Below are 15,376 nucleotides of genomic sequence, written 5' to 3'. Positions count from 1 at the left end.
AAGATACTGTGGGAACATAGAGCAGGGGCACCTGACCCAGGCTAGAATAAGAGACATCTGAGCTAAGCCCTAACAGATGAGTAGGCACTGAACAGAGGAAGAAATGGAGGCAGGGTGTTCAGCATAGAAGGAACAGCCTGTGCTCAGGTTTGGAAGCAACAGATAACATGATATGGTTGAGAAACAGAAAGTAAGATTATAGAGTATGAGGAGGGCAATGTTAAGAGATGGAGCTTAAGAGGTCATGGAGTATCTTTAAAGCATATTACAAAGTTAAAGTCGTCAAAACAGCATAAAGATATATTGACTAGTGGCATTGAATTGAGTGTTTAGAAATAAATCCTCTCATATACAGACAATTGATTTTTGACAAGGCAGCCAAGTCTACTTGATGGGGACAGAACAGTCTCTGCAACCAAATGGTGCTTGGACAACTGGATATCCATACCCAAAAGAATGAAAGAGGACCCCTATCTCACACCTTATACAAAAATTAACTCAAAATGGATCAAAGACCTAGACATTAGAGCTAAGACCATGAAACTCTTAGAAGAAAATGTAGGGAAATATCTTAAAGATCTTGTGATAGGAGGTGGTTTCCTAGACCTTACACCCAAAGCACAAGCAATGAAAGAAGAAATAGATATTAGGGATCTTCTCAAAATTGAATACTTTTGTGCATCTAAGGACTTTATCAGGAAAGTAAAAAGTCAGTTTATTCAATGGAAGACAATATTTGGAAACCACATTCCTGTTAAGGATTTTATATCCAGAATATATAAAGAGATCCTACAATACAACAACAGAAAGACAACCCAATGTAAAAATGGGCGAAAGATATGAATAGACAGTTTTCCAAAGAACAACTACAAATGGCTCAAAAGCATATGAAAAGATGCTCACTAGCTATTAGGGAAATGCAAATCAAAACCACTGTGAGATGCCATTTCACACCTACTAGAATAGCCATTATAAAAACAAAAACAAAAACAAAACTATAAGTGCTGGAGAGGATGTGGAGAAAGGCACATTTATTCACTGTTGGTGGGAATATAGAATGCTTCAGCTACTCTGGAAGGCAGTTTGGTGTTTCCTCAGGAAGCTAGGTATAGAATTGCCATATGATCTGGCAGTCCCATTACTATGTATATACTCAGAAGAACTGAAAGCAGGGACACAAACAGATATTTGTACACCTATATTTATAGTGACATTATTCATGACCATCAATAGATAGAAGCAGCCCAAATGTCTATCAACTGATGAGTGGATAAACACACTATGGTATAAACATAAGAATGGAATATTATGCAGCTGTAAGATGGAATGAAGTCATGATGCATGCAATGACATGGTTGAAACTTGAGGGCATTATGTTGAGCAAAATAAGACAGAAAAAAGACAAATACTATATGTTTTCACTAACATGAACCTAACCATAATGAGCAACTCTGAGAGTTAAATTTGAGGACATAGGTTATCAGGAGATAGAAAGGGGTTAGCGATAGGGCATTTGATTTTTAAGGAGTACAGAATGCTTAACAAGATTGATTGTAAAAGTTCAGAAATGGATAGCACAATTCTGTGTGATGGTAGCACAATTCTAAGTATAAGGAACAAAGCTCAGTGTGAATATGGTTGAAAGAGGAAGGCTATGTATGTATGGCATGTATGGTACCAGAAGGAAAGATAGAGGCTAAAAACTGAGACTGTGTAATTTAGTGAAACCTAGAATGGACAATGACAGTGGTTAATTGTACAAATATAAGAAAGTTTTTACATGAACAAGAACAAATGTTTGTCACTGTTACAAGGTGTTAAAATGGGATTGTATGTGGAAAATATAATTAATGTAAACTAAGGTCCATAGTTATCAGTAACATTGTAATATTCTTTCATTAATTGTAACAAAGCAATATTCCAAAGCTACATGTCAATAAGAGGAGGATATAAGGGAGGGCTATGGGATTTTTTTCTTTTCTTCTTTCTTTTCTGAAGAAATGGAAATGTTCTCATATAGATTGTAGTGGTGAATGTATAACTATGTGATTATACTAGGAACCATCGTTAGGATGGATTGTATGGTATGTAAATAAACTGCTTTTTTTTTTTTTTTTTTTAGAAGGGAAGGAAAGACAGAGAAGGAAGGAAGGATGGAAGGAAGAAAGGGAAACATCTTTAAACATTTTCTTGTTTTTATTATATTTTGTTTGTTTGTTTGTTTTTTACATGGGCTGGGGCCGGGAATCGAACCGAGGTCCTCCGGCACGGCAGGCAAGCACTCTTGCCCGCTGAGCCACCGCGGCCCGCCCAATAAACTGCTTTTTAAAAAAATAAATAGAAAAATACCAAGGAAAAAAAAGAGTTCATGGAGTGCAAACAAGTTTGGACTTTATCCTTTAGGCAATAGGTAGCCACTGTAGTGTTTCATGTAGAGCAATGACTTGATCAGATTAATGTGTTGGTATATCACCTTGGCAATAGTGCAGATAATGAACTGGAGGAGCCAAGATTTGAAGCAGGTCAAATTAGGAAGTGGTTGCAATAGTCTAGAGAGAAAGGATGATGAAACCCTGAACTACAGAAGTAGCAGTGAGGATGGAGAGAAGGGAGCAGAAGATTTGAGGTATATTGAAGAGGTAGAATGGTAGGACATAGTGACTGCAGGATGCAGGGGAAAAAGGAGAGAGAGGTGTCAAAGATCATTCCCAGGATTTTGGTCTGGCACAAAGGGATGGATAGAGGTATCCTTCAGTGACACAGGGAAGAACTATTTGGGGAAGGGTGCAATGGGGTAGGTAATGAGTTCTCTTTTAAACATGTCAAATTTGAGATATCTTTGAGGTTTTCCAATGGGCATTCTAAATAGATGATTGATCTGACTGTCTTGAAGCTGAAGAGGAAGGCCTGTGCTAGAATAGAAGTACAGATTTGGGAGTGCCAGAGGATGAGTGTTAGATTAAATCATGGGAGTGGATGAGGTTGCTTAGGTAGGGACAGAGTGTTGACTGAGAAAAGGATGATCTTGTGAGGAATGTACATAGTTAAGAGAAGAGTAGAGAAAGATGAATCTTGAGGAAGGCTAAAATGGAATAGCCAGATTCTGGGGGGGGTTGAAGAATCAGTGGGTTGGGGATTCTTCTAAAAGATGGGGAGAAGGATGAGACTTTGACCCGTAGTAGCCTGAACCTTGGTAAGAATGGGGGCTCCCTGAACAAAATCCTGGACAGCTCTCAAATTTCAGAGGATTGGCTGAAAAGTCCACCTCTTACAAAGCCCTCCATTCTAGGGCAGTTTCCCTTTAATATCTGCCCTAGTGACCTGAACAGTCAGTCCAAGGAAATTCAGGGCCTCCTCTAGGCCCTGGAACAACCTTTGCTCCAGAGTCCTCCCACATCATCTCAGAGGCAAAGGGCTGATGGGGCCCTCTATTAGGAGATCATACAGGAAATGTTTCGATGTATTTTACATGCAAAAGTCCTTGGTCTAGCCTGGGGTAGGGGATTGGGGTAGAGCTAAAGAGTACCTGATCTCTCAGAGTTGTGGACAGAAGGCTTTGTTTCCCACCCCAACCTGCCCTGGAGTAGATTTCCATCATGTGCAGGCCGACTCGGGGCCAGCACAGTGCTCTTGGAGAGTTAAGGGGCCATTAAGTAGCTGGTGTCCAAGGCAGCATCCTAGGACCTGGGCACTGTTTCTAGGCAATGTGTTAAACAGGAGCCCTTGCAGCCAGAATTGTGGAAGCCCAACACACTAACCTGAAATTAACACAGCCACCCTAATTGCCACTGCCATCACTACCTTCTCAGAAAGCAGCCACCAGTCTGGCTCCTTACTTTGTCTGGCTGCCAACCTAAGGCATGTGCCTACGCAGGAGGTGATGACATTTTGGCTCCACTTTCAAGGTTTTTTTTTTTTTCTTTCTCATGTGTTATTTCTAAAGATAACAAAGGTCAAAATGCACCCAGCATTTTCTGGTTTCTCATAAGCTTCTAGTCAATATTTAATCTGGTTTATGGATTTTTTTTTTTAGGTCTTCTAGATGCCTTCTTGAGCTTGCTTGTGGCCACCCACATACTTGTAAGGAGGAGAGAAGTCAGCCTGGCAGAGACACCCTGAAATGAAGGATTAGAGCCCGAGATCCAAGGAGCAAGAACTGCAGCTATCAGACAAACGAGCACACCCTGAAGACGCTTCTACTGAGAGATCTGCCATGGCATCTCTTGGTCTCCAACTTGTGGGCTATATCCTGGGTCTTCTGGGGCTGTTGGGCACCGTGATTGCCATGCTGCTTCCCAGCTGGCGAACGAGTTCTTATGTGGGGGCCAGCATTGTGACAGCAGTCGGCTTCTCCAAGGGTCTCTGGATGGAGTGTGCCACGCACAGCACAGGCATCACCCAATGTGACATCTACAGCACCCTTCTAGGCCTGCCCGCTGACATCCAGGCTGCCCAGGGCATGATGGTGACCTCCTGTGCAATCTCCTCATTGGCCTGCATTATCTCTGTGGTGGGCATGAGATGCACAGTCTTCTGCCAAGAGTCCCGAGCCAAAGACAGAGTGGCAGTAGTGGGTGGAGTATTCTTCATCCTTGGTGGCCTCCTGGGTTTCATTCCTGTTGCCTGGAATCTTCATGGGATCCTGCGGGACTTCTACTCCCCACTGGTGCCTGACAGCATGAAATTTGAGATCGGAGAGGCTCTCTACTTGGGCATTATTTCCTCCCTGTTCTCCCTGGTAGCTGGAATCATCCTCTGCTTTTCCTGTCCATCCCAGGAAAACCGCTCCAACTACTATGATGCCTACCAGGCCCAGCCCCTCACCACCAGGAGCTCACCAAGACCTGGTCAACTGCCAAAAATCAAGACTGGGTTCAACTCCTACAGTCTGACAGGGTATGTGTGAAGAGCTAGGGGCCAGAGCTGGGGGGTGGTTGGGTCTGTGAAAATCAGTGGACTGCCCCCCACCTGCCAGGGCTAAAAGTGAGGGACATTGCCACTGGATCTTGTCAGAAGGTGCTGCTGAGGATAGACTGACTTTAGCCATCGGACCAAGTGAAGGCAGAAAGGACAGCTGGTGTAACAGCATACAGGTTGAATTGTGAAGGATTATTGCCAAGCCAGCCTTTCTGTTTCCCTCACCTTGCCCCCACCCCAACGCTGAGTCCCCAACCCTCAGTTCCAAATCTTACCCCTTACCCTTGTTACACCTCAGAGACTCCCCTCTGCCCTTTTTGTTTACCTAGGAATCCGTCCCAAAACCCATGAATCACATCCCACTGACTGATATTCTCTGTGATCAGGAACTCTTCCTCTGGCTGAGGTTGGTTCTTAACTCATTGCTGGGGTTCAGGGTGAAGAAAAAGTTGTGGCTTTATAGGTATGGCTCTAACCACCTTCTCAAGCCTCCTTCCAAAGAAATTGATTGGCCAGTAATGAGCTCCGGAGCCATCTTCCCACTCCTATTATGACTCTGTAGTGTCCTGACTGGTTTGTGCATGAATTGAAATAAAGCCATCCCACAGTATCCAGGGAAAGGAGTGCAGAATGAGAGCAAGAGAAGGCAGTCTGGGTCCAAAAAAGACCAGGACCATTGCCTGAGGGATTTTCCAGAATTCCCTCACACTTGTAGGTCAGAGATCAGACCTCAGCTGGTGGCTAGAGGAAAGCCCAAGTAAAGAAGATATTGTAGAAAGCAACAGGCAGCAGCAGACTCTGACTTCACTGAGGAACTGCCTGAGAAGCCACAGCCTCAGCTTTGACTGAAGGTCCTGTCTTCCTCTGGGGCAACTGACCTGCTCTCCTGCCTAAATGACAAGGCTAAGGAAAGGTCCTAGACTATGGTTTCTTTAGGAACAAGAAGCCAGTTTTCCTAGGGATGCCTCTTGACTGGGGGATGACCATGTGGGAGCTATGGGGGACTGAGGAAGATACTACTCCTCAACATTGGCTGTGAAAGAATAAGAACTTTGGTATCTAAGAAGCTGAATGGATATGTGTGGTGGCTCCAGTGGGCATTTCTGCTGGGCCAGAGAGAGGCAGTTTTCTAGACAGCTTCTAGGCCTCATGGAAGATCAGCCCAAAGGCTGAGGTCAGGCCCCTTGGGGTCTACCCACAGAGCACTATGGAGCCTCTGAGAGACTACAGAACCAGTGGGCTTCCTGTCATTCTTTACATCTCCCCACCCCTTCACCAGACCTTCCGGAGTTGCTAGAGGACATCCAAGGGCTCTGGCATGGAATATCCATGTCCAAGGTGCTGTGCCCATGATCTGAGTGACAGCTGAGCTGCGCCTAGCATTACAGTTGAGGTGGGAGGGTAGAGAATGGTTGCCAGCAAAGTTCCAGTTCCAAGGTCGGAAAATGTCCCATTTCCCCTGGAGTAGGGGCTGAGGTCATAAACAAACCAAAGGCATTTTTTCCTCAGTGGCCTAAGCATGACCAGCTTTTGAAAAACTCCAGTACCCCTGCTCAAACCTCAGTGCCAGCAGAAGGGGCCCATTCACTATGACTAACGTACCTTTCATGTTTCTCCCCTCTTGCCTGTGTTCAAGCTGTTCTCCCAACCTAGAAAGCCCTCTCTCCTTAGCTAAGTTCTCACAGGTTTGGAGAACTTTCTCAGTTATAACCTCCTTCATTGAGCCTTTTCTGACCACTCCAACCCTCCTCCAGCCCTCAATGTATAAATTGCTTTTTAATGCTTATCATTCGCAATTTTTGATTGATAGTTATCTTTTCATGTGTGTCTGTCTGATCTCACAAGTATACTGTAAATTTTGGGAGGGCCGGGGCCATATTTTAGACATCTCTGCATCCCTCAGACTATGCAAGAGTATATAGTAGGTGATCAATAAACTCTTGTTGATTGAGTAATTGTTTTATTGTATAAACGGGCAAGGGAATGGGGCTAAGGGGAGGGTAGGATGGAAGCTGGGCTTTCTCTCCACTGGCTGGATAGAAAATGCTAGACTTTAATGGAAACATTAAGAAAGCAAGACACATCCCCCCACCCCCTGCCGAAAACTCTAGCCTCTTTATCTTGCCCAGGACTCCTGCCTTTGTGCAACAAGTGTTTCATTTAATTTATTTGTTAAATGGTTATTTGTTTATTTCTTTCATTCTCTGAACCACCATTTTGAGAAAATAGATCTGATTATCTTTCAATTTGGCAAATGGGGAAACTAAGGTCCACAACAGTAAAATTTTCCTAGAGCCATACAACTGGTGTTGGTGACCTACTCTCCTGACTTTCAAATAGGACTGTGCTGCTCCAATTACATTCATAACCAGTAGAAAAAGCCTGCCATGGTGCCCCAAGCTGCCTAATGAAAACTGCACTTTATGGCCAACAATAGGAGTACACAGGCTTTCCTTGTTTCCCATGAACAGGACCTGGAAAAGCAGGACCAATTCACTGAGTGTACTACCTGGAACTGTCCCTCCTGCCATGCTGGCCAGCTATCCCAGCAGGAGGGCTGCCAGGCTTACATTCTAGTAAGACACAACACCTAAGTTCCAATTACCTAACTCTGGAGGTGTGTAAGTTTGGCATGCCGATGATTTGACCCTGGTCTAACCTCACTAGGAATCCTATTAACAAAGCCTGTTTCATAAAAGTGTTAACTGTGGCAGCATTGACAATGATGTGTACTATAAGGTTTAGCCTCACAAAACCCTAGACCTATTCACTAAGGCTCACTCTCCTGAGGATACTCAGGCACATAGGAAATGATTATCAGACACCCCTTTTATTACAGATACTACCCATGAACTCCTGAAGGGTAGCTGATGCAGAGGCAATGATGCCAGCTTTCAAGCCCGTTTAGTGGGAGTGACAGTAGGCAGGAATAAGGTTGGAGAGAAAGGGCTCTGTGTACAGAAGCTTGACAAGAAATCATGCTGCTCTGGTCTGGCACCAGGAACCCCAGAGCCCTTGCTTGGGGGCCACTAGGGGTTGGAACATGGGGTTGTCTTGCTGACTCTGCTGTGCCGAGTGGGCAGCAGCCTGGTATAGGCTCTGATGACCCACCATCTGGCAGCCAAAACATTTTCCGAGTCACTGATTTCACTGCATCCTCCATTGCATTCACCCCAGTGAAGCAGGCCTTTTACAGGAGGAAAAATGGCCCAAAGACCTGAGCAAATTCCCTAAGGTCATAGAATGTCCGAGTCTCCTGTTGTGAAGGGGGTCTAGGATTTCTTTCTCAGGAGATGTATTGAGGGGTTGTCGCTCTTCAAACTCCTGCAGACCTCTGTCCCTCTGTCTGTCTTTGAGGGAAATAGGGCACAGTGCTTCCCTGTATTTTAGGATGACGCTGGCCTGAGGATCCCCCCTCCGTTTGTAATTTTGGAAAGATTCTATGGAAAGAGAAGTTAGTCCTAGACTAGAAAAACCAGGGCAGACCTGACAGAGAAACCTATTCCTTTTGACTAGTTAAGCAAGAAAAACTTTGCTCTGCATACTTTCCTAGAAATCTAAGTCTGGGTCCAAGCTGAATGAGTTTCAGCTCACCCCATTGCCCTCCATCGTAAAGTAATTTAGATTAGCCATAGGCCAAGGGGATAGTGAGGCCATTGTGTTTATGCCCCAGCCTCAAGGCTCTGACCCTTGGACAAGGAGAGATGTTTTTGCCCTCCCTCATTACTCTAATGATAATGTGACTCATATTTTCTCCCTCTGAGGCCCCAGTGACCACTACTATGTGATCATTAATGGGTGGAAAGACTGAAACCAGCTTCCTAGTGGAAAAGCAGGCTTCAACTTTCAAAAAGACATTCATGCAGCTATACAACCAGCCATCCAGCCAGCGATCCAATTAGCCTGCCCACGCTGATTCCTACTGTGTCAGGCTTTGAATATGGCAGAGGTGAACAAGGTAAAATCTGTGCATTGTAGGAGTTGACAGTAGCTCTAAGGGGTTTAAGAAATGGCTACCTAACTGCAGTGCAAGTCCCTTCAACTCCCAATCCATATGAAATGAGAATCTGACACTGCTTGAGCTGCTGGGGGAAGGATCATCTAAAGAAACTGTTTCCTCCAGCCGAGGGACCGTAGGAAATAGAGAAGCAGAGTGGGGAAGAATGCTAAGGAGGAAACAGGGATAACCAGGCTAAGCCCGGGACTGCACAGGTAAGTCAGAATCCTTTGAGTTTGCTTTACAGGATCCCTAAGTAGCACTAAGGAAGGGAGTGATTCTGGGGCTCAGCCTCTCTTCCCTTATCTCCTTCCTTTCCGTAGGTTTCCGGAAATTGCTGGGGGCAGCAGAGGCAGTGCCCATTCAGGTAACCTGGGCCCATTTGGCTCTGGACCAAAGGAGAAACACAGGCATGGAAAAAGAGAGAGAGGAGAGAATAAGGGCCTGGTGCTAAAGGAAGGCAAATGAGGCCTTGCTGGGTCAACTGCTCCCCTCCCACTCAGCCCTTGGCCCATGGACAGGGGATTCTTTTGTGCCTGTAACTGCCCACTCTGGGACATAGAGGCCCCATGCTGGGAAGTGCATGTGCTCCTCCTCAGCTGGCTGACACCTGGCCTTCACCCAGGCTGGTCTCCCTGCCCAAGCGGCTCCTGGCTTTGATGAGAAAATATATTATTTCAAGAGGGAAAAAACCCTGCAAACAGGAAGTCCAACTGGTTATCTCCCTCTTTTGCTCTAAGTGGTGGCTCACTAAATGCTGTGATATGATCACTGATAAAATATTAACAGGCTTTAACAGGCACAGTGATACTAGAGACTCTATCCTGACAATCCTCTCCTTGTCGTTTTCCCCAAGAAAAGGCTACACAGTGATCTGCCTACCAAGTGATCTGCTTGCCCTTCCAGGCAAAGACTATTTGCTGTGGTGAACAGAATCTTCTCTCATCAGGAGGGCAGAGCTTTGGAATTTTCTAGTCTTAGCTCAGCCCTACATGAGCTATGTATCCTAGAGACAGACAGTTTCCTTCTCTAAGCCTCATTTCCCTGTATGATAAGCAGGAGTGTCTTTCAGTTTGACAAAGCAGGAAGCCACCATATAAGACAAATTTTTTTAGAGAAGGCTACTGCTATCTTGTTCTTAAAGTCCCATTCCTCCAGGATGGTACCCTCTCCACTTCATGAGTCCCCTCTAAGGAGAGTTTCAAAGAACTGATTGGAAATTACCCAATGGGAGGCATTTGGAGATATTATGAAGGAATATTTGATGATACTGTGAAGACCCTACCCTCTTAGGTTAAAGGCTCTGAATGCTTTGATTAAACAGGAATATATCTTCAGCAAAAAGCAATACATTCAGCAATTAACACCAAAATTTGTACTAGTTTCTCAGTTTAGCACTAAAAGGAGCCAGAATGAGAAGATGAATACAATGGATTTAAAAATTAGAACATTAGAACAACAATTCAGAGCCAATGGACAATGAATTTGGGGGAGCACGGGACTTGTCTGAGTACCACAAACACCCTTCAACTAAATGACACTTCAACAGCTTAAAAAAATGGAGATGAGGGAGAAATCAAGAAAAAGATGAGATGGGAAAGGTGGTATCATCCCCCCCTTGGGAATTTCAGAGACACCTCATATGGTTAATTTTATTCCTCTGTGTGTAATAATAAACCAATATGCTCTCAAGTGTCATTTCTCACTCTCCAAGAGACTTGCCCAACTCAGCGCTGTCTGGATCAGGGGAGGGGTGGGGGTAATGCAAAGAGCCAGTGAGAACACCCATGGGTAGAGGCCAACAAGTCCAAGACCTCCTGGAGTGTAAGAATAGAATCTTGATGGCTGTTTTGCTATCAGGAAAGCTGCCAAGTGAGAGCCCTAAGTGAAAAACCCAGTCAAGAGTAAATGAATGTCCATGTTAGTTGGAGGGATATGTGTTACATAAGTGAAGAATTTCCTGATCATGAGGGCAGTTAAACATTGTGTGGGGTTGTGGACCTTTCTTCCTTGGAAATTTTTATTAGTATGACCTGGCTCTAGCATTATCCTGTCAAAAGGAAGAAGACTAGACTAATGGTTTTCAAGATGGACAGTATGGTGTAGTCGAAAAAGTGTCTGGGCTCTGGAGTCAGACAAACCTGGATTTGAATTTTAACTCTGAATTTTGTAGCTATGTGATCCTAGAAAAGTCACCTGAATTCTCTAAACTTCAGTTTCTTCATTTGTAAATTATGGATGATACCTGCATATTGAAGGTCCTCAACAAATCTTAACTGTCATTATCTAAGCATATTGATGACCTAAATAGTAGTGTCAAAATCACACCAAAATGTGTGTGCCTTTGAAGTAGAGGTACCTCAGATCTGAATCTATACTAGTGAGGAAATATTATTTCCCAGGTCAAAATTTCTCAAGATTCTTTCCAAAGTTCTGAACACCTTGAAGACCTTGGGTAGGTTACAATTGACAACAGCTAGGGAAAAAGCAGATCTGCAATGCTGGAGAGGTAAGGGTGATGACTCTTACTTTCATCCAGATCTGTGAAAAATCCGGGGTGGAACAGAACCATCATCAACCATGTCACACTGCTAGAGATAAGTTCAGTCTAAGGTAACTTCGGCCTGGGGATAACTCCCCAATCTTACAGAAACTTTGGGGAGACTTTAACAGCCACTTTCTTGCTTCATAATCTCTGAAGACTGTTTTAGCAGATTTAAACAGCCCCACTCTTGCTGATTCAGAAGCCCTTGGTCCATTTTGTTCCTTATGCTCCAAATTGGAAAATTCAGTCTTCTCAAATTTTCTTGGGTATTCCTGTATTTGTTCCCCACTCAGTCCTGAGATTTTGCTCATTCAATTCCCTATATCCACTTTTACAATTTTTCCAGGTCTCCAAGGCCCATCTGAAAGACAAGGTCCTTTGAGACCACTTTCTAAGCCTCTGCTTAGAATCATCTTGCCCACCCATGGACATTCAACAGGCTTATGTTTGGAATGTGTTTGGCACACAGAAAACACCCTGAAACATTTTAACCATTCTTATTAAAAGGGGGTTTTGGGATTTCTGATGATTTCCATTGAAACTTTGGGTTTGGGGATGGCGACAACTAACAAAACAGATTTCTTCTGCAGACTTTATTTTCCATTAGGAAATGAATGTAATTTATGTCTCACATAATGATTAACACTTTCATATGCCCTAGACTACCCAAGTCAGTTCTTATTTCAGATTGCCTATTTCACCTATATACCCTGACTTTTGAATAGGAAAGAATAGTTCCTGCATTTTCTCTCTGCTTAATTCAAGTCTTGATTTAAGGATGCCCTTGTCACCATGCAGTTATTCTTCTGGGGAAATTATATTTGACTTGGCCTGACCTCATACCCAGTATTCTTGAACAGAACCCCATGCTTCACTCCTAATACAGTGCTACAGAAAGAGGGTTTCCATTTTTAGTAAAGAATGCCAAAACATGTTCTAAATATTGTCCTTGGGAATTGAGAGCTTAGTTATCAAGCCCATTTCTAAAATTTCACCCCAGATTATTTGCAATCACTAACAGATTTTCCTGTCCCCGGGGCCCAAAGATGTCTAGCCTTGAGGTGTCCATGTGCTCATCCAACAAGTATGTACTGATTTCCTATTATGGGTGATAGGGACTCGCTTCCTTGAGACTGGCTCTCTCTGCTCTTTATGTAGTTCTTCTTTCTCTGTTCTCTTGAATAAATAAACCATCACAGCTCTTGGAAAAAATGAGCAGAACCCTCCTCAGAACTTTTTCCCCATCCATTTTATTATTTCTCTCTCAAAAGCTGGTCTCTGTAGCCTTGTCCTGGTCGTAGTCTGCAATTCTCAGTAAAATTGTGTATGCTGTATTGTGTTCACCATTGCATATCGCATAGCACATGGTAGGTTCCCAATAAAATACTTTTGAATAAGTTTAAGAACCAAATATATAATTACAAATTGTGAGAAGCACTATGAACAGGAAGCAGTGATAAGGAATAGGAAAGACAGAGAAAACGGGCTGCCAGGGAAAATATATCTGAGGAAGTGACACACTAAGACTTGATGGATAAGGAACAGTCACCTATGCGGCCAACACTGGAGATAAGAGCTTTGCAGGAGAGGCAACAGCGTAAGTAAGAGCTATGGGCAAGTGCTTGATATGCTTCAGGAATAAAAAGCCTAGCATGGGTAGACCATCATGAGCCAAGGGAAGAATGGTATATGATGAAGAGTAGCATGAGACAAATTAGGAGTAGATAGGGCTCTCTGGAATCATTAGCAAATCTTCTTGTCCCTGGGGCCCAAAGATTTCTGGCCTAGGCCCCTGCCAGGGGCCCATGTGTTTATCTAAGAGGTAGGTTCAGAACCAGAGCTTTATGACAAATACCACACAATGAGTTGGCTTAAACAAAAATTCATTGGCTCATGATTTTAGATCAGAAGTCCCAAATCAAGGCATCAGCAAGGCCATGCTTTCTCTTGGAGTCCGCAGCATTCTGGTGATGGTTTGCGGCAATCCTTAGGGTTCCTTGATGTGTATATCTGCCTCAGTCACATGGCAAAGTCCATGCTCTCTTCCTGTGGCTCTTCTCAAACTTCAGGCTTTTCTTTATAAGGTCTCCAGCAACATCAATTAAGACCCACCTATTCAATTTGGCTACACCTTAACTAATAAAATCTTCAAAGACCCTATTACAAATGGATTCACACCCACAGGAATACAGATTAAGATCTGAACAAGTCTTTTGTGGTGAACACGATTCAATCCCCAACAGGCACCATAAGGAATTTGAATTTTATTCTAAGCATAATGAGAAATCATTGAAAAGTTTTAAGTAGGAGAGTCACATGATCTCAATTGTATTTTTTTAAAGTCACTCTGGCTGTAGTGATGACATAAGACAATTGTGGGAATAAGAGTGGAAGCAGGGACACCAGTTAGGAGTTGTAAATAGTCTACAGAAATTGACAGTAGTTCAGATTATGGTAGCTGTGGTAAACGTGAGTAGAGTCAGGATATGGTTTGGAGGTAGAATTGACAGACTTGCTAATAGACTGCATGTGGGAGATGAGAGGAAAATTAAGGATGACTTACAGGTTTCTGGCTTAAGAACTGGGTGGATGGAGTTGCCATTTTATGAGATGAGTAATACTGGGAGTGGGGGTAGGGGATGGCATACTGTTTATTTTTAACATGCTTTATTTGCAATATCTGTGGGACATGTTGAATATTTGAATCTGAAACTTTCTGATAGGAGACAGGACAAGGCAATTTGGTTTAAGAGCCTTACAGGTAGCACAAAAAAGATTTAAATGTTCAAAGGAACATTAATTTTAGACATTTGGATTATGATATTGAAGACCACAAGTTTCTAAATATAAATGTTTGCCTGGGTCAATCACAGAAAATGTGAGAAAAAAGTCGGGATTTGAACCAAAGGAAAGGTGATGAGGGACAATATTCTAGGCAAAGGGAATACTTGAAAAAGGTTAAAATGAGAAATTTTGAGGTGATACTACATTAAAAAATCATGAAGAAAATCTCAATATATGTTCAGCAAGTTTGGAATATTGGAACATAAGTCGAGAGAAGATGGTTGAATTCAGATCACAAAGGGCTCTGAGCATCATGGTAAGGAATTTATATTTTATTTGGTGGGCAACTGGTAGCACTAGTAAGGTCTTTGAGCAGAGGTGTGACCTGATGAAGTCTGAGAGCCCTTTAGTGACAGTGAGCAAGGTGGACTGACGGAATGAGAGTAAGAAGGGGGACCATTTAGCAAGCTGTTTTAACTACCAAGGAATAAGGGACTGAATGTTGAGCTCTGGTAAGGTGGGGAGACACTTTTCAATCTTTCCATAGTGGCACTTAACACTGGATAAAGGGACTTCATGGAGGTATGGTTTCACAGCACATAGGTAACGAATAGGTAGCTCTGGAATTGTAATGAATGTACTCACACAGGTAACTATCATTGGTAAAAGCAGTATGGGACGAGGCAATGGGCTGAGAGCATGAGTAAAGATGAGTTAAATTTTCCTACCTTTTTCCTTTTAAAGTCCAACTGTCTGCCCTCTTTTCTACTCTGCTCCCTCACCCCACCAACACAAACACTTACACACACACAGGCTGAACTACCATTGCTCTGAATTTTTCCTCCACCAGACTCCCATTCATATCATCCATAGCAGTACTAGGCCCTATCCCCTCGGAGTCCCCATCTGATGAACAAGCATCACTGAAAGGATGGTTGAATGTGCTCCCCCTCCTTTAGTAACAATTATATTTAGAAACTTGTGGTCTTCAATATCATAATCCAAATGTCTAAAATTAAAATTAGTCATGTGAGAAGCCACAGCTGTGGTAATATGGAGAGTAAGGGGGTAGGGGATATCTTTTAAGTACTCATTCTAATGGTGAAACCTGGCTTTGGCCTCCTTCAACTGGA

The 15,376-nt window shown here is 43.3% G+C and overlaps 1 protein-coding gene across 1 annotated transcript; it reads left to right on the top strand.

The window, feature by feature from the left end:
* The first annotated feature begins 4,032 nt into the window (after positions 1–4,032).
* CLDN2 (claudin 2) lies at positions 4,033–6,854 on the top strand. Its single transcript, XM_077145270.1, has one exon. The coding sequence runs from the start codon at positions 4,214–4,216 to the stop codon at positions 4,904–4,906; it is 693 nt and encodes a 230-aa protein (XP_077001385.1). The 5' UTR covers positions 4,033–4,213; the 3' UTR covers positions 4,907–6,854.
* The last annotated feature ends 8,522 nt before the right edge of the window (positions 6,855–15,376 follow it).

This window comes from Tamandua tetradactyla, chromosome X (assembly GCF_023851605.1).
Source record: "Tamandua tetradactyla isolate mTamTet1 chromosome X, mTamTet1.pri, whole genome shotgun sequence".
Classification (NCBI taxonomy): Eukaryota; Metazoa; Chordata; class Mammalia; order Pilosa; family Myrmecophagidae; genus Tamandua; species Tamandua tetradactyla.
Note: the sequence above shows the minus strand (reverse complement) of the source record. Positions and strands in the feature narration are given on the sequence as shown.